This window comes from Cherax quadricarinatus, chromosome 9 (genome assembly GCF_038502225.1).
Source record: "Cherax quadricarinatus isolate ZL_2023a chromosome 9, ASM3850222v1, whole genome shotgun sequence".
NCBI classification, from domain to species: Eukaryota; Metazoa; Arthropoda; class Malacostraca; order Decapoda; family Parastacidae; genus Cherax; species Cherax quadricarinatus.
Window position 1 is genome coordinate 1959868 of NC_091300.1, and position 24806 is coordinate 1984673.

The 24806-nt window shown below is 39.5% G+C and overlaps 2 protein-coding genes across 4 annotated transcripts in view; one reads left to right on the top strand and one right to left on the bottom strand.

The window, feature by feature from the left end:
* LOC128686169 (nuclear RNA export factor 1) overlaps positions 1-24806 on the bottom strand; it is a 292531-nt gene that overhangs the window by 24343 nt on the left and 243382 nt on the right. The gene's annotated exons all lie outside the window — the stretch shown is intronic.
* Positions 180-24806, top strand: part of g (adaptor-related protein complex 3, delta 1 subunit-like garnet) — a 248858-nt gene continuing 224231 nt past the window's right edge. Inside the window, exons 1-4 of one of the 3 annotated variants that reach the window (XM_070083159.1) lie at positions 180-412; positions 4891-4986; positions 6836-6964; positions 18543-18683. In XM_070083159.1, the coding sequence (XP_069939260.1) occupies positions 317-412; positions 4891-4986; positions 6836-6964; positions 18543-18683 (462 nt within the window). In that variant the 5' untranslated portion in view covers positions 180-316. The remainder of the gene's footprint in view (positions 413-4890; positions 4987-6835; positions 6965-18542; positions 18684-24806) is intronic. The other 2 variants (XM_070083157.1, XM_070083158.1) reach the window with 2 other exon arrangements.

The following is a 24806-nucleotide window of genomic DNA, read 5'->3' on the forward strand; positions in this document are numbered from 1 at the left end:
AAGATGTGGGGTGCCTAAGAACAGAGGAGCACTGCGCCTAGTTTGGTCCAGTAGGCCTACCCAGTGCTCCTACATTCTTACGTTCTCAGGCACCTACACCTCAGGTGATTTGAGTGCCTAATGTATGTGTCATTTGTTGCCTGCACTGAGGCTTGTGGGAAGCAGCAACGTCACGGGTCACATGACCTGCCCCACTACCTGTGCTCCCCAGTGACAACATCTGTTCGCTGCTGACAGGCATGATTGCTTCTGGCTGAATATTATGTAGTATTTTTCGTGTCATCCCGATAGTAATTCTACTGGTAATCTCTAGAAAATGGCGCTGAGGAAGGTGAAGGGGAACCTGGAGCGCATGTTTGACAAGAACTTGACGGATCTGGTGCGTGGGATACGTAACAACAAGGAGACTGAGGTATGATCCATCTGCTGACACTTCAATGTTACACCTCTAAAACCCTTCGTCGAGGTGTCTTGATGTGGCTGAAGGGCTCTTGATCCAGAGAATTTGAACCATCCTCCCATTTCCCAGGGCATTGTATGACCCCTATGGGTTTAGCGTTGTCCCTTCCCCCTCCTCGTGAAATACAGATAGAAATATAGATTTGATTCGGATTGATGCAGAGGGTTAATATCTCGGGATAACCCAGTCAAGCCACGGTCTGGCTTATTTCCATGGGGTTCTTTGATTCTCATCGTACAGGATGTGACCTACAGCAGTTGGTCCTCACAAGGAAGCTTCCTTGACGCTGGTGAGGGGCTCTTGATCTGGGGAATTGGATCTGTGCTGCAGTTCCCTGAATTAAGCCTGAATACCTTCCACATCACCCTCCCACAGGCGCTGTATAATCCTACCGGTTTAGAGCTTCCCCCTTGATTATAATAGTCAGTCAACACCCAGGTACCTACACCTGCTAGGTGAACAATGGCAGCACATGTAACATGCTCAGCATTTCTGCCTGTTCTAGAATAAAACCCAGCAGAGCATTCAGGTGCAAACTAAATGTGATGTCACTTTAGAACCTAAAGCATGTTTGCATGTGATGTCACAGGGTAAGTGTCCAGCATGTTGGCAAGTGTAAATAAGTTTATTCAGGTATAGGTATACATAAATACAGTTACATAAATTATCATACATTGCAGCACATGTGTAGATTACCTAGGATAACCCAAAAACGTCGAAGTGACTTTATTTCCATTGGAGCCCTTGCGTGTACCAATGATGATAAATTTACCTCTCCTGAGTCCAACAAAACTGTATATTTGAAGTTTACTGCTGTACATTATTACTACAAATAATATTTTTGTTTGGATTTTTAACCTGGAGGGGTAGACGCCCAAGAACATCTGGAAACCGAGTGTTTCTCCACTATTATTCCCTCTTCTGTCACCTGGCTCCGTTATGTTGACGACATTCTCATCATAACTCCCAGACTCTTCAACGTTCAAGTTCTCCAACACAAGCTCAACCAGGTCGAGCCCTCTATCCAGTTCACACTAGAAGAAGAAGTCAACAACACTTCCTTTTCTCGATGTTCTTCTCTGCAAGGCTGACCGTGAACTTCATTTTAAAGTCTATCGAAAACCTACCAACCAGCACGATCTTCTGCACTTCTACTCTCACCACGACACTAAAACTAAACGTGGTGTAATTATAGGCTTTTTCCTGCATGCACTTAGAATCTGCAGCAGAGAGTTCCTTGAGGAAGAATACTCTCCTATTGAACAAGTATTTTCTAAACTTCACTATCCTCGTCACCTCATTAGAGACTGCAGATGGCGGGCATTAAATATCTTTAACACACCCAGAGAAGACACTGCTGAGAAGAGATACATAGTCCTCCCCACCAACTCCATTGCCAAACACGTTTCCAACATCTTTTTCAAAACTTTATTCCAAGTATCTACCTCCACATCCACCACCAAATTATACGTTGGCAAAACATCCAGAGACCTCCAAACATATTTCAGAACACCAGTAGGCAGGCAGATCTGACGATCCAAAGAATTCCTGTGTTCAACACCGAAATACACAGAACCATTTAATCAGCTACAGAAAAGCAAGACTTATCGCCAGAGAAGACAACACTCGATACCGAAGAATCCTGGAATCATCACTTATCTGTACGCCCAGCAACTTCAACCAGAACAACAGCTTTTGTAACATAGCTGAACCCCTTGCCAAGGAACTTCTTCATTGCTATACCACATAACATAAGAATCGAGGAACACTGCAGAAGGTCTACTCATGTACTTATCCAATCTCTCTTAAACGCTACCCAAGTTTTTAGATTCTATCACCCTACTCGGAAGATTGTCACATGCAGCTTTCTCCACCTGACCCAACATTCTCATCTTATAAATACTCGCATATGTTTCACCCAGGTAGATCTGTTTATGACTTGATAAAGCCCACTGCATGGGTGAAATGTTGTCAATAAAGGATCACATTATACTGCTTAACCCTTAAACTGTCCAAACATAGATCTACGTTTACGCACATATCGCTCCGACCTTGATTTTCTCCATCTGAAAGCATGTAAAAAAAGTAGATCTACTTTCGGAGCACTATGCGAGCGAACGTAGGTCTATGTTTGGACAGTTTAAGGGTTAAGTGTTTATATTTCCATAATCCAATAAAGTTTGTCATCGGGGCCTGTTGGTCTTATTTCCATTGGGGTCCATTAATCTTCCCCAGGACGTGACCCACAACAGTCAACTAACATCCAGGTACTTTCTGCTAGGTGAACAGGCAGCATATTTATCCCTGATGTAGGATAAACGTGTTCAGTGTTTATCCTATGTCAGGGAGTGAGCCTTGATTCCTCAATGTGTGAGTTGAGGATGCTATCAACTGAGCCATGATTGCCTGAGCTATGGTTGATATGGGCAGCTGCTTCAGCTTGCACACTGAAGGACCAGGGATCAATCCCAGTATGAGTGGAAATGTTTTGGAGTGTTTCCTCACACCTGTCTTGCTTACCTAACATGTCCTGTAGCCTGATTGCTAGCACACTTAGCTCACACACTGAGGTTTGTGGTTTGATCCCCAGTATGGGTAGAAATGGTAGGATGTGTTTCATTAGGACATCAGCTTACCTAGCAGTAGATAAGTACCTTGCTGTTAACTGACTGGTGTGGTCGCATCCTGGGAACAAAAATGACCTAATTTGCCTGAAATGCTCTGCAAAATGAGAGGCTTTCTATATAGTAGCATGTCACTTATGTCAGCTAGGCCTGTATATGTTGTACATGTACTTGTAGAAATGAAGATTATTATTATTAACAGTAAGTAGGTACCTGGGTGCTAAGAGTCTGGTGTGGGTCACTTCCTGAGGATTAGAGGATCTTAATGGAAATAAGACAAAGTTCTGGATGACATCCTGACTTTGATGGGTTATCCTGGGTTAATAATCCATACAAAATCATCTTTTTTAACAGTAGTTTTCAAACATGTTTGAGAAACCAAACCTATATTCAACATTCTTGTTTATTGATAATTTAGCCAAGGCATCATTCTTATTTTGCTTTTTGAGGCATATGTGAGAGGGACTCCTCAAATTTTTTTTTTTGTCAATTTATGTCCCATAGCTCAATTGCTACCACACTCAGCTTTCGCACTGAGGTCTGGGTGTCAATCCCCGGTGAGGGTGGAAACATTAGGACATGCTTCTGTAGGGCACCTACTGTCTAGGTTTACCTATCAGTAAAATAGGTACCTGGGTGTTAGGTGACTGGCATTGGTCGCATCCTGGGACGAAATTGACCTAATTTGCCCGTAGTGTTCTGCATAAGGGGCTTTCTGTGCTGTCCCCCATTATTGCAACACTTAACAAATCTGTTGAATCTTCAGCATTCCCATCCATACTCAAGATAGCAAGGGTCACCCCGATCTTCAAAGGAGGCGATCCAAGAGAACTAAATAACTTGCCTTTTCTCTCTAAAATCTTTGAAAAATAATACGTAAACAAATCTACTCCTACCTCCTATCCTACATACTGAACCTCTGCCAGTTTGGGTTTAGGATAAAAAAAAAAAGCACGAATAATGCAATTATTCAGATGCTCAAATTACTGTATACAGCACTTGAAAAAAATGAATATCCTCTGGGGCTCTTCATAGACCTACAGAAAGTATTTGATACAGAAGACCACAATATCTTGCACCTAAAACTAGAGCAAGGCTATGCTTCACATGTGCTGTATAGTCCTTGTGGTTTAGCGCTTCTTTTTGATTATAATAATATGCTTCACATTACAGTGATTTTTGCTTTATAGCAGTAGCCCAGAACCTAACCTGCTGTGGAAGTGGGGCCTGCCTGTATTGACACGTCCTTCTAAGTCATCATTACCCATGATGCACTTTATGAACCAGCCTGGTCTTAAATTTTTTCCTAGGTGTGACAATGGTAGGACACCCCGTCACTTGAGTTCAGGCAGGAAATGTCGGCTGGCATAAAATTTGAAGGCACGATAATTCCGTGTAAATTTGCAGGATACAGAAATGTTCCTTGTATAAACTTATGGGAGGCACAGTTAATGGTTAATATATAGAAATATCCCCTCAAAGGAGGGTTCCTTGATCAAAATGAGGGAGGGAGGACTCTTAATCCAAAGATTTAACCCTGCCTTCCCCCTCTTTTTATCGAACCAGAATAACTTCTGTTACCCCAGGTGCTATAAGACCCCATATGGGTTTAGTGCTCAACAATGAATGTAATGTATACAAATGTTCAGCGAATTATTTTTGACAGTATCTAGGAATTAAGGTACATTGAAACTGATGTTATTACTGGCTGATTAAAGAATGAAGCGTAAATAAGTAGTGATCACCATTTATAAAGGCAGACTGTAATGTATTATTTAGTATTTCTGATGTAAATGTTTTTTTCAGTCGAAATACATTTCACAATGTATGGAGGAGATAAAGACAGAGCTGCGTCAAGACAACCTTGCTGTGAAGGCCAATGCTGTTGCCAAGCTCACTTATGTAAGTAACAATTTCTTTACTGATTTTTTCATAATATGATTTTACCTTATTTTTCAGGATGTTTGATTATTTCATTTCCACTTCTAGTTGATCCATAACTTAGTGAGCAATTAAAATATAAGAATTTATCATATTTTGTTTACTCGCTGATTTGCATGGAACTATTTTCTTAAATTTTTCAGAGGTCATTAGGATTATTAAAATCTCTTAATGAATAAACTGAACATTTGAATCCTGGCCACATCTAATGCTTTATTTGTATTTTTCAGTCTTAAATCTAGGCTTTTGCTAGTCACTCCTACAGAAAATGCCACTATTGTACTGTACAATGTAAAAATACCTGATTAAGAATTTTTCAAATGATTTAAATTTGTTTTTATACCAGAGCATTATCAGTGGCTCCACACTTGTAAGTTCTAAGGCATTTCCTTCATTTCACACAGTCATAATGGAATGGGGTATTTTACCAAATGTCACACGAACAGGTGATTCTCAGGCAGATAATAATGCAGAGAGGACAAGGCTCTCAGAAGCATGCATAAATGTGAAGTTAGTCAAACCCTGCTAATGTGGCTTGATTTGGGTGAGAAGTGGTCTGTGAAATTCAGAATAGAAAAATGAAAGTGTATATATTTGATAGAGGCTTGATCCTCCTTCCATGGCTTAGACCCCTGTTTCCTCCAGATGAAAGATGTGTGCATCAACACCAGACTGTAGAGAGTGGGATTTATATATATATATATATATATATATATATATATATATATATATATATATATATATATATATATATATATATATATATATATATATACTGTATATATATATATATATATATATATATATACTATATATATATATATATATATATATATATATAAATACTGCTACAGTAATGTCTTTTTGAGAAGGCATTCTGTTCTAGTTAAAGAACATTTTTTTTTCCTTGTAATGTATTACTTGAGATACAGTGTACTGTACACAAATAACCCGCACATAAAAGAGAGAAGCTTACGGCGACGTTTTGGTCCGACTTGGACCATTGACAAAGTCACACTAACCAGAAGTGGAGTAGGACGGCTATATATAGGCAGGAAGAGGTGATGGTAGTAGTAGTAGTACAAGAATGGTATATAATACCGACAAGATGAAATTAAGACACGTGTCTTAATTTCATCTTGTCGGTATTATATACCATTCTTGTACTACTACTACTACCATCACCTCTTCCTGCCTATATATAGCCTACTACTACTACTACTACTACTACTACTACTACTACTACTACTACTACTACTACTACTACTACTACTACTACTACTACTACTACTACTACTACTACTACTACTACTACTACTACTACTACTACTACTACTACTACTACTACTACTACTACTACTACTACTACTACTACTACTACTACTACTACTACTACTACTACTACTACTACTACTACTACTACTACTACTACTACTACTACTACTACTACTACTACTACTACTACTACTACTACTACTACTACTACTACTACTACTACTACTACTACTACTACTACTACTACTACTACTACTACCATCACCTCTTCCTGCCTATATATAGCCGTCCTACTCCACTTCTGGTTGGTGTGACTTTGTCAATGGTCCAAGTCGGACCGAAACGTCGTCGTAAGCTTCTCTCTTTTATGTGCGGGTTATTTGTGTATCGTTCCAGTCACGATATTGTGCCTTTTTTTGTTATTTATACAGTGTACTGATTTGCTAAACCTTTCAGCCTTCATGAAAAGCTTTTTTTTTTATGAACCACTGTATATTTTTATAATTCCAAACAACTTATTCATATTTTTGTTCAGTTACAAATGCTAGGATATGATATTAGCTGGGCTGGCTTTAACATCATTGAAGTCATGAGCTCTCCAAAATTCACCTACAAAAGGATTGGATACTTATCAGCATCGCAGTGCTTCCATCAGGATACAGAGGTCAGTAGCCGTAATTTTATCTTCATTGAGGAAAAACATTTTGTCATTGGTGAAACGTGTTTTGAAGATTAGGTCGCTGAATTAAAAGGGTTCACTAACAATAGCAGGAGTTTAAACCTGATGAGTAAAGATATCAAGGGAAATACTTTTTTTGTGTGTACTTTTAAGTACAGTATTTGTATTTATGTACAATATTAGAGCCATTTCCATTTATGCCAGGAGCTGGAGTACAGCTAGGTAGCACGATTCATTCTTAGTGGATGGAAGATTGAGCCTCCACCATTCATTGCACAGAATAATCCACAAATAAATTGACAGGCTTGATGTCAGGTTTAAATTTTTTTTTTCCCTTCACTGGTGTCATGCCATCTCGAGTTACTATTCCCTGGCACCCAGTTTAAGTTATTTTTCTTGCTTCTTAAGATTCAATTCTCCCAGCTGCTTATTTAACCAGGTCTGGCTATGTCCTCTTGCAATTACTCACCATCCTCTTTAATATGTATTTTTTTTTTTTTTTTTTTTGGTGGTGGGAAGAGGATGAGAATGGTATTCCTAGAAACAAATAGGCAATGGACCCCCACTTAAACAATTTTAGATAGGGACCAGAGGAATGACTCATTTAATAAAAAATGCATTAAGCAAATCACATTTATCAACAGAAGACCACATTAAACCATAAGATAGAGACTGGAACCATAATATTCAGTATGTAATTCCTATTAATTGTTTTCACTGAGTAAGTTTATAAAATAAAGATAAAGATTTTATTTCTTTCCAAAGGTTACAGTGTGTAATGACAATTTTGATCTGTTAAGTACAAAGAAAGTCACTGTCATGCTGGGGTATTTTGGGCAGACTTTTTTATTTTTTTTTTAACAAGTCGGCTGTCTCCCACCGAGGCAGGCTGACCCAAAAAGAAAATGCTTTCACCTCACTCACACATAATCACTGTTTTTGCAAGGTGCTCAGAATACAACAGTTTAGAAGTATTTTTTTTTTTTTTTTTTCTCTCAACAAGTCGGCCGTCTCCCACAGAGGCAGGGTGACCCAAAAAAGAAAGAAAATCCCCAAAAAGAAAATACTTTCATCATCATTCAACACTTTCACCACACTCACACATTATCACTGCTTTTGCAGAGGTGCTCAGAATACAACAGTTTAGAAGCATATACGTATAAAGATACACAACATATCCCTCCAAACTGCCAATATCCCAAACCCCTCCTTTAAAGTGCAGGCATTGTACTTCCCATTTCCAGGACTCAAGTCCGACTATATGAAAATAACCGGTTTCCTTGAATCCCTTCACTAAATATTACCCTGCTCACACTCCAACAGATCGTCAGGTTCCAAGTATCATTCGTCTCCATTCACTCCTATCTAACACGCTCATGCACGCTTGCTGGAAGTCCAAGCCCCTTGCCCACAAAACCTCCTTTACTCCCTCTTTCCAACCCTTTCGAGGACGACCCCTACCCCTCCTTCCTTCCCCTACAGATTTATACGCTCTCCACGTCATTCTACTTTGATCTATTCTCTCTAAATGACCAAACCACCTCAACAACCCCTCTTCTGCCCTCTGACTAATGCTTTTATTAACTCCACACCTTCTCCTAATTTCCACACTCTGAATTTTCTGGGCAGACTTATCCTAATAAAAACTACTTAAGTTTAGACAGGATAAGAGTGGTTATCTTTTTAATTATTTATTATTTTGTCTATATACTAGTGCGAGGTAGTCAAAGCTAAAGGTTTATAAGAATAATAATCTTGATGTTGCCCATAACGAATAAAAATGTTACAAGTAATGGTTGAAACAGCACCATTTTAAGTATGAGTAGATGTTTTAATAGACTAGAGGTCATATAACATTTGGGAGAGTTGCTTCAAACTGGTTAGATGTTGTTTTGGTTGGTTTGGTTAGTATTGAGAGAGGAGATGATTTTTAAGCATAGCACTAATTTGTATGCAGTCAGGGGATCATTTACTGGTTCAGGTGGTGAATTCCAGATCTTTCGGCCCTTTATGTGCATTGCATTTTTGCATGGTGTTAGACATGAGGGATGTCAAAGAGTGTTTTGTATTGTGACTTTGCATTCTGTTGTATATATAGTAGCCACAATAATATGAATGTATGTTTTGTATATTTAGTAGGTTCAAGCTTTTGAAAAGTGGTGGGGTGTGCTGTCTGACACAGGAGCTGATGATCATCTGCACGGCATCTTTTTGTTGGATTGTTAGAGGTTTAAGGTGGTTGGCCGTGGTCGATCCCCAGGCACAAATACCATAGGTGAGGTAGGGATACATTAGAGAGTGGTATAGGGTAAGGAGTGTTGTTTGGGGTACATAGTACTGTATCTTGGAAAGGATGCCTACTGATTTGGAAATTTTCTTGGATATATGCTGGATGTGGGTATGAAATTTAAGATTACAGCTAAGGTGAAGATCTAGAAACTTATCAGTGTGTCTTGTAATGGGGGAACCATTTACTGATATGTTAAGTTGGATATTTAAGGTTCTGTTTCCAAACAGCATGAAGTGGGTTTTACCTATATTGAGAGTGAGTTTGTTGGTCGTCATCCAAGTAGATATTTTTTGCAGCTCGTTGTTTACAGTGTCTCTAAGTATGGCCGAGTTTGAGTTGGAGAAGACATAAGTATATCATCTTCAAGCAGAAATAGTTGCAGGAGTTAAGATGCATTGGGGAGATCATTGATGTAGATGAGAAAGAGGAGTGGGCCAAGGACACTACCCTGGGGCACCCCAACAACTACAGGCTGGGTAGTGGAGTTAACTCCACTTGCATATACATGCTTGTGTCTATTGTTAAGATTTTAGGTAATCAAGGGAATGTCCTCTGATGCTGTAGTGGTCTAGTTTTACGTGCAAGAAATTGTGGTCCACTGTATCAGATGCTTTCCGTAGGTCTATAAAGAGTCCCAAAGGATATTCATTTTTTCGAGGGCTGTATATAGTTTGAGCTTTTGTATAATAGCATTATTCATACTTTTTTTTTTCAATCTAAACCCAAACTGGCAGGGGTTAAGTATGTTTTGGGATATTAGATAGGAGTAAAGTCGTTTGTGTATTTTTTCAAAGATTGTAGAAAGTAAGGGCAAGTTTGATGTAGGTCTATAGTTGTTGAGTTCAATTAGATCACCTTTGAGGATTGGGGTAACCCTTGCTGTCTTAAGTGTGGATGAGAAGGTTGAAGACTCCTCAGATTTGTTAAACAGTGTTGCAATAATGGGTGACAGCATGTAAGCTGTTTTTTTATATACGAGTGGTGGCAAGTTATTGAGGTCTCCTGCCTTGTTTTTTAATGATTTAATAATGAATGAGACTTCAGTAGAATTTGTTGTTGCTAGATATAGAGTATTTGAGTAGTTACCAGTGAGGTAGTCATTCGGCTGAGTATTTGAGCTTAGGATTTTGCTAGCTAGCTTTGATCCTGCAGTAGAGAAAAAGACATTAAGTTGGTTGGCAGTATCTATAGGCTGTATGTGTTGTTCATATGGTTTAGTTAAGTTTATCTCTCTGTTTCTAGACAGTTTTCTAGAGCTCAAGATTTCAGAGAGGGTTTTCCAGGTCCTTTTCATTTTATTTTTTTAACACACTGGCTGTTCCCACTGAGGCAGGGTGACCCAAAAAGAAAGAAATAACTTTCATCATCATTCAATGCCTTCACCATCACTCATAATCAGTGTCTTTGCAGACGTGCTCAGATATGACAGTTTAGACATCCCTCCAAACTGCCAATATCCTAAACCCCTCCTTTAAAGTGCAGGCATTGTACTTCCCATTTCCAGGACTCAAGTCTGGCTAACCAGTTTCCCTGAATCCCTTCACACTTCAACAGCTCGTCAGGTCCCAAAAACCACTCGTCTCCATCCACTCCTATCTAACATGCTCACTCATGCTTTGCTGGAAGTCCAAGTCCCTCGCCCATAAAATGTCCTTTACCCCCTCCCTCCAACCTTTTCAGGGATGACCCCTACCCTGCCTTCCTTCCCCAGTAGATTTATACATTCTCCAAGTCATTCTACTTTGTTCCATTTTCTCTAAATGACCAAACCACCTCAGCAACCCATCTTCAGCCCTCTGACCACTACTTTTAGTGACTCCTCACCACCACCTAATTTCCACACTCCAAATTCTCTACATAATATTTACACCACACATTGCCCTTAGGACATCTCCACTGCCTCCAACTGCCTACTCGCTGAAGCATTTACAACCCATTCTTCACACCCATATAAGAGTGTTGGTACCACTATACTCTTGTACATTCCCTTCTTTGCCTCCATGGATAACGTTCTTTGTCTCCACAGATACCTCCACAGATACCTTGCCTTTTTTCCTTCATCAAGTCTATGGCTTACCTCATCCTTCATATACCGATCTGCTGACAAGTCAACTCCCAATTATCTGAAAACATTCACTTCTTCCCTACTCCCTCCCTCCATTGTGATATCCAGTTTTTCTTTATCTAAACTGTTTGATACCCTCATTGCTTTACTCTTAGCTATATTAACTTTCAACTTTCTACCTTTACACACCCTCCCAAACTCGTCCACTGACCTTTGCAACTTTTCTTTAGAATCCCCCAAAAGCACAGTATCATCAGCAAAAAGTAACTGTCAACTCCCATTTTGTATTTGATTCCTCATAATTTAATCCCAACCCTCTCCCCAACACCTTAGCATTTACTTCTTTTACAACCCCATCTATAAATATGTTAACCATGGTGACATTACACATCCCTGTCTAAGACCTACTTTTAATGAGAAGTAATCTCCTTCCTACACACCCTAACCTGAGCCTCACTATCCTCATAAAAACTCTTTACAGCATTTAGTAATATACTATCTATTCCATACACTTGCAACATCTGCCACATTACTCCCCTATCCACTCTATCATATGCCTTTTCTAAATCCATATATGCAATAAAATCTTCCCTACCTTTATCTAAATTCTGTTCACATATATGCTTCAATGTAAATACTTGATCTACACATCCCCTACCCATTCTAAAGCCTCCTTGCTCATCTGCAATTCTCCTCTCTGTCTTATCTCTAATTCTTTCAAGAATAACCCTACCATATATTTTACCTGGTATACTCAGTAAACTTATTTTTTTTCTCAACAAACCGGCCGTATCCCACCAAGGCAGGGTGGCCCAAAAAGAAAAACGAAAGTTTCTCTTTTTAAATTTAGTAATTTATACAAGAGAAGGGGTTACTAGCCCCTTGCCCCCAGCATTTTAGTTGCCTCTTACAACACGCATGGCTTATGGAGGAAGAATTCTGTTCCACTTTCCCATGGAGATAAGAGGAAATAAACAAGAACAAGAACTATAAAGAAAATAGAAGAAAACCCAGAAGGGTGTGTATATATATGCTTGTACATGTATGCGTAGTGTGACCTAAGTGTAAGAAGAAGTGGCAAGACGTGCCTGAAATCTTGCATGTTTATGAGACAGAAAAAAGACCAGCAATCCTACCATCATGTAAAGCAGTTACAGGCTTTCGTTTTACACTCACTTGGCAGGACAGTAGTACCTCCCTGGGTGGTTGCTGTCTACCAACCTACTACCATTACTCAGTAAACTTATTCCCCTATAATTTTTACAATTTTTGTCCCCCTTCCCTTTATATAAAGGAACTATGCACGCTTTCTGCCATTCCCTAGGTACCTTCCCCTCTTTCATACACTTATTAAACAAAAATACCAACCACTCCAACACTATCCACCCCTGCTTTTAACATTTCTATCATGATCCCATCAGTTACAGCTGCTTTATCCTCTTTCATTCTACCTAATGGCTCATGCACCTCCCCCACACTCCCATCCTGCTTTTCTTCACTCCTAAAAGATGTTATACCTTCTGGCCAGTGCATGAAATTACTGCTGCCCTTTCTTCTTCGACATTTAAAAGTTCCTCAAAATATTCCTTCCATTTACCCAATACCTCCCATTCCCCATCTACTAACTCCCCTACTCTGTTTTGCTGACAAATCCATTTGCTCCCCAGGCTTTCTTAACTTGTTTATCTCACTTTAAAAAATTTTTCTTATTCTTAGCAAAATTTCTTGGCAGTGCCTCTCCCATTCTGTCGTTTGCTCTTTTTGCACTCTCTCGCCACTCTTTTCACCTTTTTTTTACTCTCCATATACTCTGCCTTAGGTAGTAGGTTGGTAGACAGCAACCACCCAGGGGGGTACTACCGTCCTGCTAATTGAGTGTGAAACGAAAGCCTGTAATTGTTTTACATGATGGTAGGATTGCTGGTGTCTTTTGTCTGTCTCATAAATATGCAAAATTACAGGTACGTCTTACTACTTCTACTTACACTTAGGTCACACTACACATACATGTACATGTTTATTTATACACACTCATCTGAGTTTCCTTTGATTTTATTCTTAATAGCTCTTGGTCTTATTACTTTTCCTTTTATATCCATGGGGAAGTGGAATAAGAATCTTTCCTCCGTAAGCCATGCATGTTGTAAAAGTCAGCTAAAATGCCGGGAACAATGGGCTAGTAACCCCTTTTCCTGTAATAAACTGTTGCCCATGTGTCTTACCTACCAGAGTTAGAGCTAAAGAAGGAGTAGCAATAATGTTGAAGGATAAGTTATGGCAGGAAAAGAGGGACTATAAATGTATTAATTCAAGGATTATGTGGAGTAAAGTAAAGGTTGGATGTGAAAAGTGGGTTATAGTAAGCATATATGCACCTGGAGAAGAGAAAAGTGTAGAGGAGAGAGAGAGATTTTGGGAAATGTTGAGTGAATGCGTGGGGATTTTGATACCAAGTGTGAGAGTAATGGTGGTTGGGGATTTCATTGCTGAAGTGGGCAAAAATGTTGTAGAGGGAGTAGTAGGTAAATTTGGGGTGCCAGGGGTAAATGAAAATGGGGAGCCTTTAATTGAGCTATGTGTAGAAAGAGGTTTGGTAATAAGTAATACATATTTTATGAAGAAGAGGATAAATATACAAGGTATGATATAGCACATAATGAAAGTAGTTTGTTAGATTATGTATTGGTGGATAAAGCGTTGATGGGTAGGCTCCACGATGTACACGTTTATAGAGGGGTAACTGATATATCGGATCATTATTTAGTTGTAGCTACAGTTAGAGTAAGAGGTAGATGGGAAAAAAGGAAAATGACAACAAGCAAGAGGGAGGCGAAAGTGTATAAACTAAGGGAGGAGGAAAGTCGGGTGAGATATAAGTAACTATTGGCAGAAAGGTGAACTGGTGCAAGTATGAGTAGTGGGGGGGTGGGGTTGAAGAGGGTTGGAATAGTTTTATAAATGCAGTACAGTGGACCCCCGACATTCGATGGCATCGACATTTGATAAATCCGACATTCGATGCATTTTAACGCAAAAATTTCGCCTCGACATTCAATGGAAAACCCGACATTTGATACGATTTGTACGAGACGTGTCCAGGTGTGGCCTGAACTGCCCCGTGTGCGCCAGTGTTTACAAGCCAGCCAGTGTGCGTGCATCTAAGGATACATTCGGTACATTACATATTATCCATATTATCACTGTTTTTGGTGCTTGTTTCTGCAAAATAAGTCACCATGGACCCCAAGAAAGCTTCTAGTGCCAGTCCGGTGGTAAAAAGGGTGAGAATTAGTATGGAAATTAAGAAAGATTTTGAAGGGTATGGGGCTAACCCTGAGAATCCTATGCCAGTTGTGGACTCCATTGTGCCTACTTCAAAAATTAAGGAAATGTGTGCAAGGTGGGTTGAACTGCAAACCTTTATGGATGAAAATCACCCTAACACAGCTATTGCAAGCCGTGCTGGTGACTAATACAATGACAATGTTATGGCCCATTTTAGACAAATCGTAAAGGAACGGCGACAGAGGTCCAGTGACTCTCAAGCTGGTCCTAGTGGCACTAAAAGAAGAACGGAAGTAACCCCAGAAAAGGACTTGCTACCTCAAGTCCTAATGGAAGGGGATTCCCCTTCTAAACAGTAACAACTTCGACACTCTCCCCTCCTCCCATCCCATCAATCATCACCAGATCTTCATTAAAGGTAAGTGTCAATTATTCTATTGTTATTATTCTATTGTTATTGCAATTATTCTATTACATTAAACTTAATATTTCATGTGGTAAATTTTTTTTTTTCATACTTTTGGGTGTCTTGCACGGATTAATTTGATTTCCATTATTTCTCATGGGGAAAATTAATTCGACTTTCAATATTTTCGACATTCGATAGCTCTCAGGAACGGATTAGTATCGAATGTCGAGGGTCCACTGTAATTAGAATGTGGGGCAGAAGTTTGTGGTTATAGGAGAGTGGGTGCAGGAGGAATGAGGAGTGATTGGTGGAATGATGAAGTAAAGGGTGTGATAAAAGAGAAAAAGTTAGCTTATGAGAGGTTTTTACAAAGCAGAAGTGTTATAAGAAGAGTAGAGTATATGGAGAGTAAAAGAAAGGTGAAGAGAGTGGTGAGAGAGTGCAAAAGGAGAGCAGATGATAGAGTGGGAGAGGCACTGTCAAGAAATTTTAATGAAAATAAGAAAAATTTTTGGAATGAGTTAAACAAGTTAAGAAAGCCTAGAGAACGAATGCATTTGTCAGTTAAAAACAGAGTAGGGGAGTTAGTAGATGGGGAGATGGAGGTTTTGGGTAGATGGCGAGAATATTTTGAGGAACTTTTAAATGTCGACGAAGAAAGGGAAGCGGTTATTTCATGCACTGGCCAGGGAGGTATTCCATCTTTTAGGAGTGAAGAAGAGCAGGATGTGAGTGGGGGGGAGGTGCGTGAGGCATTACGTAGAATGAAAGGGGGTAAAGCAGCTGGAACTGATGGGATCATGACAGAAATGTTAAAAGCAGGGGGATGATATAGTGTTGGAGTGGTTGGTACTTTTGTTTAATAAATGTATGAAAGAGGGGAAGGTACCTAGGGATTGACAGAGAGCATGTATAGTCCCTTTATATAAAGGAAAGGGGGACAAAAGAGATTGTAAAAATTATAGAGGAATAAGTTTACTGAGTATACCAGGAAAAGTGTACGGTAGCGTTATAATTGAAAGAATTAGAGGTAAGACAGAACGTAGGATTGCGGATGAGCAAGAAGGTTTTAGAGTGGGTAGGGGATGTGTAGATCAAGTGCTTACATTGAGGCATATATGTGAACAGTATTTAGATAAAGGTAGGGAAGTTTTTATTGCATTTATGGATTTAGAAAAGGCATATGATAGAGTGGATTGGGGAGCAATGTGGCAGATGTTGCAAGTATATGGAATAGGTGGTAAGTTACTAAATGCTGTAAAGAGTTTTTATGAGGATAGTGAGGCTCAGATTAGGGTGTGTAGAAGAGAGGGAGACTACTTCCCAGTAAAAGTAGGTCTTAGACAGGGATGTGTAATATCACCATGGTTGTTTAATGTACAGTGGACCCCCGCCTTACGATATTATTTCATTCCAGAGCTTCTGTTTGGGTGCCGTTATAGACCAAATTTGTTCCCATAAGGAATATTGTGAATTAGATTAGTACGTTTCAGACCCCCATAAATACACGTACATAAGCACTTACAAAAATACACTTACATAATTGGTCGAGTTCACTGTATTTATAGATGGGGTTGTAAAAGAAGTAAATGCCAGGGTGTTCGGGAGAAGGGTGGGATTAAATTATGGGAAATCAAATGCAAAATGGGAATTGACACAGTTGTTTTTTGCTGATGATACTGTGCTCATGGGAGATTCTAAAGAAAAATTGCGAAGGTTAGTTGATGAGTTTGGGAGTGTGTGTAAAGGTAGAAAGTTGAAAGTGAACATAGAAAAGAGTAAGGTGATGAGGGTATCAAATGATTTAGATATAGAAAAATTGGATATCAAATTGGGGAGGAGTAGTATGGAAGAAGTGAATGTTTTCAGATACTTGGGAGTTGATGTGTCGGCAGATGGATTTATGAAAGATAAGGTTAATCATTGAATTGATGAGGGAAAAAAGGTGAGTGGTGCATTGAGGTATATTTGGAGACAAAAAACATTATCTATGGAGGCAAAGAAGGGAATGTATGAAAGTACAATAGTACCAACGCTCTTATATGGGTGTGAAGCTTGGGTTGTGAATGCAGCAGCGAGGAGGCAGTTGGAGGCAGTGGATATGTCCTGTCTTAGGGCAATGTGTGGTGTAAATATTATGCAGAAAATTCGGAGTGTGGAAATTAGGAGAAGGTGTGGAGTTAATAAAAGTATTAGTCAGAGGGCTGAAGAGGGGTTGTTGAGGTGGTTTGGTCATTTAGGGAGAATGGATCAAAGTAGAATGACATGGAGAGCGTACAAATCTGTAGGGGAAGGAAGGCGGGGTAGGGGTCGTCCTCGAAAAGGTTGGAGGGAGGGGGTAAATGAGGTTTTGTGGGCGAGGGGCCTGGACTTCCAGCAAGCGTGCGTGAGCGTGTTAGATAGGAGTGAATGGAGACGAATGGTATTTGGGACCTGACGATCTGTTGGAGTGTGAGCAGGGTAATATTTAGTGAAGGGATTCAGGGAAACCGGTTATTTTTATATAGCCGGACTTGAGTCCTGGAAATGGGAAGTACAATGCCTGCACTCTAAAGGAAGGGTTCGGGATATTGGCAGTTTGGAAGGATATGTTGTGTATCTTTATTGGTACAGTGGACCCCCGCATAACGATCACCTCCGAATGCGACCAATTATGTAAGTGCATTTGTACGTGTATGTTTGGGGGTCTGAAATGGACTAATCTACTTCACAATATTCCTTATGGGAACAAATTCAGTCAGTACTGGCACCTGAACATACTTCTGGAGTGAAAAAATATCGTTAACCGGGGGTCCACTGTATATGCTTCTAAGCTGTTGTGTTCTGAGTACCTCTGCAAAAACAGTGATTATGTGTGAGTGAGGTGAAAGTGTTGAATGATGATGAAAGTATTTTCTTTTTGGGGATTTTCTTTCTCGGTGGGAGACGGCCGACTTGTTAAAAAAAAAAAAATAGTCTGCCTCTCTTATATTATTTCTGCTTTGTAAAATCCTCTCTTAAGCCACCTTTTTCTCTTTTATCGCACCCTTTACCTCATCATTTCACCAATCACTTCTCTTCCTTCTTGTACCCACCTTCTTATAGCCACAAACTTCTATCCCACATTCTAATACTGCATTTTTTAAACTATCCCATCCCCTTCAACCTCCCCACTACCCATTCTTGCACTAGACCATCTTTCTGCCAAAAGTTGCTTTTCATATCACCTTTTATTTCAATAAATCCATTTTCATAATTCATTTGATTTGATTCCCGTATTAGATTTGTGAGTGTTGATGAGTATCATTTAGTCAGTTCTTTAGTTATCAGGCCTAATGTGAACAGTTTTTCATGCGGGTGCTTTTTATCAATGGATTTGAGGATACTATTAGTTAGCCACAGGCTGTTTAGTCTCTTTGCTGTGATCTGCTTCGTTTTGATCGGACAGTGCTAGTTCTGCATCGTTATGCATGTTGCTTATTATTTATTGACTACAGATAAATTGCCAAATTAATATCACTTTCTCTTTCCCCAGGTCCTTATGCTGACAACAAATATGATTCGAAAAGATCTGAATAGTCATAACATGTATGACTCTGGTACAGCACTCACTGGTCTGGCATGTTTTATCAGTGGGGATCTAGCAAGAGACTTGGCTAATGATGTTATGACACTGGTAAGTTTGTTGCTAGAATTGATAAACAGGTAATGTGGCATAACAAAAAGCTGAAGGTAAGCTTCTGAGGTAGTGTAGTCATGTTGAGCAAGTTTTGAAGAAAGGAAAAAATATGTAGTAGCATTAACTCACATTGTCCAGACCCCCAGAATTAACATTTCTCTCACTGTTCACATTTAAAAAAAAAAATTCTTCTGAAATGGTAGAGAATCTTTTTCTTGAGGTAATAATGACAAAAGTACATACTAAATTTGATAGAAAATTTAGAGAATTACGCAATTGTAGAGTTTACGGTCTAGGAGCAATTTACACATCAAAAATTTTGTCCATTTTGAGTCCTATTTTAAGCTAATTCCAGTAATCCATTCAACCAAATTCTTAATTCTTTTGCTAGTTTACCTTCTGTTCTATCAAATGAGCACAAGAAACTGCCCATTCAACTGCAGGCAGGCCCCACTTTACAGTTTTGCTAATGCAATGCTTTTCAGTTATATCCATTCTTCATTTATTCAATAAATATATTCACCACTCACTATAAGCTATAGATGAAAATATTTTAACCCTTTCAGGGTCACCAGGCTCTCTCTGAGACTTGTTCTCAGGGTTGCCCAAATTTAACCCTTTCAGGGTCCGTCCCGTAGATCTACGGCTTTACGGTGAGTGTCCAAACCGTAGATCTACGCCATGAGCTCAGCTCGCTCTGATAAACTGTGAGTGGTACATTTGGGCCTAGATATGAGAGAATACATCTATGTGGTATGTGTGCACCACATAAAACAGATCCTGCAGCACACTGTGTATAATGGGAGAAAAAAACTGAAATCATGCACTTTGCAGTGCTTTTTCGTATGTTTTTTATAGTTGTATTTGCGATTTCTTGGTCTCATTTGATAGAATGGAAGACATATTACAGAAATAGAGATGATTTTGATTGGTTTTAGCACTGGAAATGGCTTGAAACTGAGCTCAAAGTAGCGGAAATGTTAAATTTTTGCCGATATTCAAGAGTAAACAAACAACCTCACACATCTAATACACGTCAGCTGGTGGGTCTAATATACATTCACAAATATGGTGATGATATTTATACAATTATTACAATATTGCATAACAGTAAATCTTCTATTTTTTGGTGTGAATAAAAATTCATTATGTGAATAAAAAATCAAAATGGAATTTATTTGTAAAGCCTCAAAAGGTAACTAATGAACAGAGGAAATGTTAGTTTAGTTCCAGGAATACCTACATTGTTTATTCTGGAGCCTATTTTGAAATTGGAATATTTTGAACTTTGTGTTAAATTGGCCAAATTAACAATTTCCGATCACTTTATTTTGTAGTTGAAACAGTTGACTTGGCGATTTCTTGTGCTCAATCGATAGAATAGAGGTAATACTAGTGAAATAGCTAAGAATTTGGTTGATTGGAATAATGTAATTGGCCTAAAATGGGAGTGAAAGTCGGCAAAATCGCCGATTCGTAAATATCGCTGACACATCAAAATTCGCGAGAGCATAATTTCGTCAATTTTCCACCAAATTTCGTACTATTTGTTTTATTACCTTCACAAAAAGATTCTCTACGATTTCATAAGAAAAAATAACAATTTTTTTTTTTTGAAAATTCTTGGACACTGGTGCGTGACTCCAGATTTGGGCCTTGGACCCTGAAAGGGTTAAAAAAAAAAAAATTTTTTTCTTATGAAAAGATAGAGAATCTTTTCCCGATCATAATGACACCAAAAGTACGAAATTTGATGGAAAACTTACGAAATTATGCTCTCACGAAGGTAGCGGTCTTGACGATGTTTATGCATCGGCGATTTTGCCCACTTTGAGCCCTATTTTCGGCCAATTCTAGTGTACTAGTTGACAAAAATCATAACTATTCCGCTAGAACTCCATTTTTTCTATCGAATGAGTACAAGAAACCACTCATTTGCTGATTTCAACTATCCAATAAAGTGGTCAGAATTTAGCAATTTTGTCAATTTCACACAAACTTCAAAAGATGCCACTTTCCGAATAGGGTCCAGAATAAGCAAGAAAGACATTCCTGGCACTAAAATAACAAGTTCTCTGTTTGTTAGTCACATCCCCAGGCCCCTCCTATATTTCTTTGGCTTTCCACTTTGAATTTTTATTCTTACAAAAAATAGAAGATTTACTGTTATGCAGACTACTGCATTAGTGTAGAAATAGTATAAATAATATCATCGCACTTGTGAAAGAATATTAGACTCGCCAGTTGACGTGTATTGGACGCTTGGCATGGTTTGTTTACTTTTGAACTTTGGTAAAAATCGAACATTTCTGCTACTTTGAGCTCAATTTCAAGGCACTTTTCATTGTAAAACCAGTCAAAATCATCTCAATTTCTGTAATATGTCTTCCATTCTATAAAATGAGACCAGGAAAACTAGAATACAACCATAAATACCATACGAAAATGCAGTGAAAAGTCAGTGTTTTAATCCAAAAACACGGTCAAAGTTTTTTTTTTCTCATTACGCACTGTGTGCTGCAGGATTTTTTCTATACTGCGCACACTGACCACATAGACCCACTCTTTCATATGTAGGCCTACCAGGTTTCTCTCACTAGATTTGAGGGCGCTAGAATTTAAGTGTACTTGTACGTCAAAAACCCTGGTGCGTAAGCTGTACTAGTACGGCTGAAACCCTGAAAGGGTTAAGGTAAATAATGTGTGTACTGTGTATTTATTTTTAGGCCTAGCTATATAATATGAAAGTGTAAACATGTTATCAGGCTTTTATATAAATTTGAAAGTAAAAAAAAAATGCTGATTCACTTTACAGCAATTTGTGCTCCACAGTGGTAGCCCAGAACCTAATCTGTATAAGCAGGGCTTGCCTGTACTAGACCTGCCCAATAAAGTGTATGTGATGATGTGATGGCTAATTTTACGCAAAATTAAAAACATTCCATTTGCAAATACAGTGGACCCCCGGTTAACGATTTTAATCCGTGCAAGAGGGGTAATCGTTATGCGAAATAATCGTTATGTGAATGAATTTTCCCCATAAGAAATAATGGAAATAAAATTAATCCGTGCAAGACACCCAAAAGTATGAAAAAAAAATTTTTTTACCACATGAAATGTTAATTTTAATACACACAAACTGAAAAAGGCATGCACACTTACATGACACTTACTTTTATTGAAGATCTGGTGATGATTGATGGGATGGGAGGAGGGGAGAGCATTATCTTCTTACTGTTTAGAAGGGGAATCCCCTTCCATTAGGACTTGAGGTAGCAAGTCCTTTTCCGGGGTTACTTCCCTTCTTCTTTTAATGCCACTAGGACCAGCTTGAGAGTCACTGGACCTCTGTCGCACAACAAATCTGTCCATAGAGCTCTGTACCTCCCGTTCCTTTACGATTTGTCTAAAATGGGCCACAACATTGTCATTGAAATAGTCACCAGCACGGCTTGCAACAGCTGTGTCAGGGTGATTTTCATCCATAAAGGTTTGCAGTTCAACCCACTGTGCACACATTTCCTTAATTTTTGAAGTAGGCACAATGGATTCCACAACTGGCATAGGCTTCTCAGGGTTAGCCCCAAACCCTTCAAAATCTTTCTTAATTTCCATACTAATTCTCACCCTTTTTACCACAGGGTTGGCACTAGAAGCTTTCTTGGGGCCCATGGTCACTTATTTTCCAGAAACAGCACCGAAAACACTGTAATAATACGAAATATTCCGATTGTATGCTTGGATGTTATTGCGGAGGCTGGCTGGTAAACAATGCCACCGGCGGAACATGTGAGCGTGGCTCAGGCCGCACATTGGAAGCGTCTCGGACGAAAATCGGTAAGCGGGTTTTTAAGCGGTATGCGAGGCAAAATTTTTGCAATTAAAGTAAGCGGTATGCGAAATAATCGCTATGTGATGCCATCGTTATGCGGGGGTCCACTGTAGTCCAAAATAAACAATGTAAACATTATGAATAAAAAGACACAATACCATGACTGGAACAATAAACAAATAGCCTGGACTTAGGAGAATAAAACTTAGGATGTTTAGGGCCTACTTGGACCATTAATGAGTAACATGGAAGCATGAAGGGACAAGGCCAATAGTATATATATACGAGAGGGGGAACATTGCCAGGAGGTATAACTTGATCCCTGCAACCACAAATAGGGGAGGGAGAGAGTGTGAGTGTGTGTGTGTGTGTGTGTGTGTGTGTGTGTGTGTGTGTGTGTGTGTGTGTGTGTGTGTGTGTGTGTGTGCATGTACACATACGAACACGCACGTGCACACAAAAACACTTGCTTCAGGAGTAACTGGCTCCTGGAGTTTAATCCCACCAAATGCAAAGTCATGAAGATTGAGGAAGGTCAAAGATCATAGACAGAGTACAGGCTAGGAGGCCAGAGACTGCAAATGTCACTGAAGGAAAAGGATCTTGGGGTAAGTATAATACCGAGCGCATCTCCTGAGGGGCTCATCAACTAAATAACTGCTGCAGCATATGGGCACTTGGCAAACCTAAGAATAGCATTTCAACACTTGAGTAAGGAATCACTCAAGACTGTACACTGTGTACGTCAGGCCCATATTGGAGTATGCAGCACCAGTATGGAACCCATACCTGGTCAGGCATGTCAAGAAATTAGAGAAAGTGCAAAGGTTTGCAACAAAACTAGTCCCAGAGGTAAGGGGTATGTCCTACAAGGAGAGGTTAAGCAAAATCAACCTGATGACACTGGAGGACAGACGAGATAGGGGGGGGGGATATGATATATGAAATACACTCTGAAGGAGGGGTGTTAATGTTGCAGTTTTACAATTGTAGTGTAAGTGCATCTCTGGCAAGGCAGTGATGGAGTGAATGATGGTAAAAGTTTTTCTTTCTCGAGCCACCCTACCTTGGTGGGAAATGGCCGATGTGTTAATAAAAATAAAAAAAAAATACCTAAAATACTGAGAGGAATTGACAAGGTGGACAGAGACAGGATGTTCCAGAGATGGCACACACCGACAAGGCACCACAATTGGAAGTTAAAGACTTAGATGAGTCACAATTTCGTGAGGCTCGCGCTTTGTGAATTTTGACTTTTGGCAACTTTTTTTGTGATAATATAGCCTCGCGTTTTGTGATTTGCCTCACAGTTCGTCTGAGTGGCCTCCCAGTGGCCAGGTGTACACAAAGGCTCGCACACACCACCATTCAGAGAGTCAGTGTGGCATCGTTTCTGGGCGAGTGACCATCACCCTACGTGTTTATAAGATACATTTCGTAATAATCCATTGTTTTTTGTGCTTGAAATTGCTAAATAAGCCAATATGAGCCCAAAGAAAGCTTCTAGTGCCAGCCCTTTGGTAAAGAAGGCAAGAAACGCAATAGATTTAAAGAAAAAAGTTTGTAGAAAAATAAGAAAGTGGTGGTGGTAGTGATGGTGGTAGTGATGGTGGTTGTGGTGGTTGAAGGTGGTAGTGATGGTGGTAGTGGTTGTGATGGTGCTAGAAGGTGGTTGTGATGGTGGTAGAGGATGGTAGTGATGGTGGTAATGGGTGGTAGTGATGGTGGTAGAGGGTGGTAGTGGTTGTGATGGTGGTAGAGGGTGGTAGTGATTGTGATGGTGGTAGAAGGTAGTAGTGATTGTGATGGTGGTAGAGGATGGTAGCAGTTGTGATGGTGGTAGTGGGTGGTTGCAGTTGTGATGGTGGTAGAGGGTGGTAGTTGTTGTAATGGTAGAGGGTGGTTGTGATGGTGGTAGAGGGTGGTAGTGGTTGTGATGGTGGTAGAGGGTGGTAGTGATTGTGGTAGAGGGTAGAGCTGGTATACAATACCGACAGGATGGTAGTTAAGACACAGGCAACATTTAAGCAACTTTATTCCGAAACGTTTCGCCTACACAGTAGGCTTCTTCAGTCAAGTACAGAAAGTAGGCAGGAGCAGTAGAGATGTGAAGACGATGTAATCAGTCCATCACCCTTAAAGTCATAGATTTGAGGTTGTCAGTCCCTCAGCCTGGAGAAGTTCTGTTCCAAAGTCTGGAACTAACTGAAGATCAAGCGACAGTGTTGAGACTTAGTATTTAAGTCTCAACACTGTCGCTTGATCTTCAGTTAGTTCCAGACTTTGGA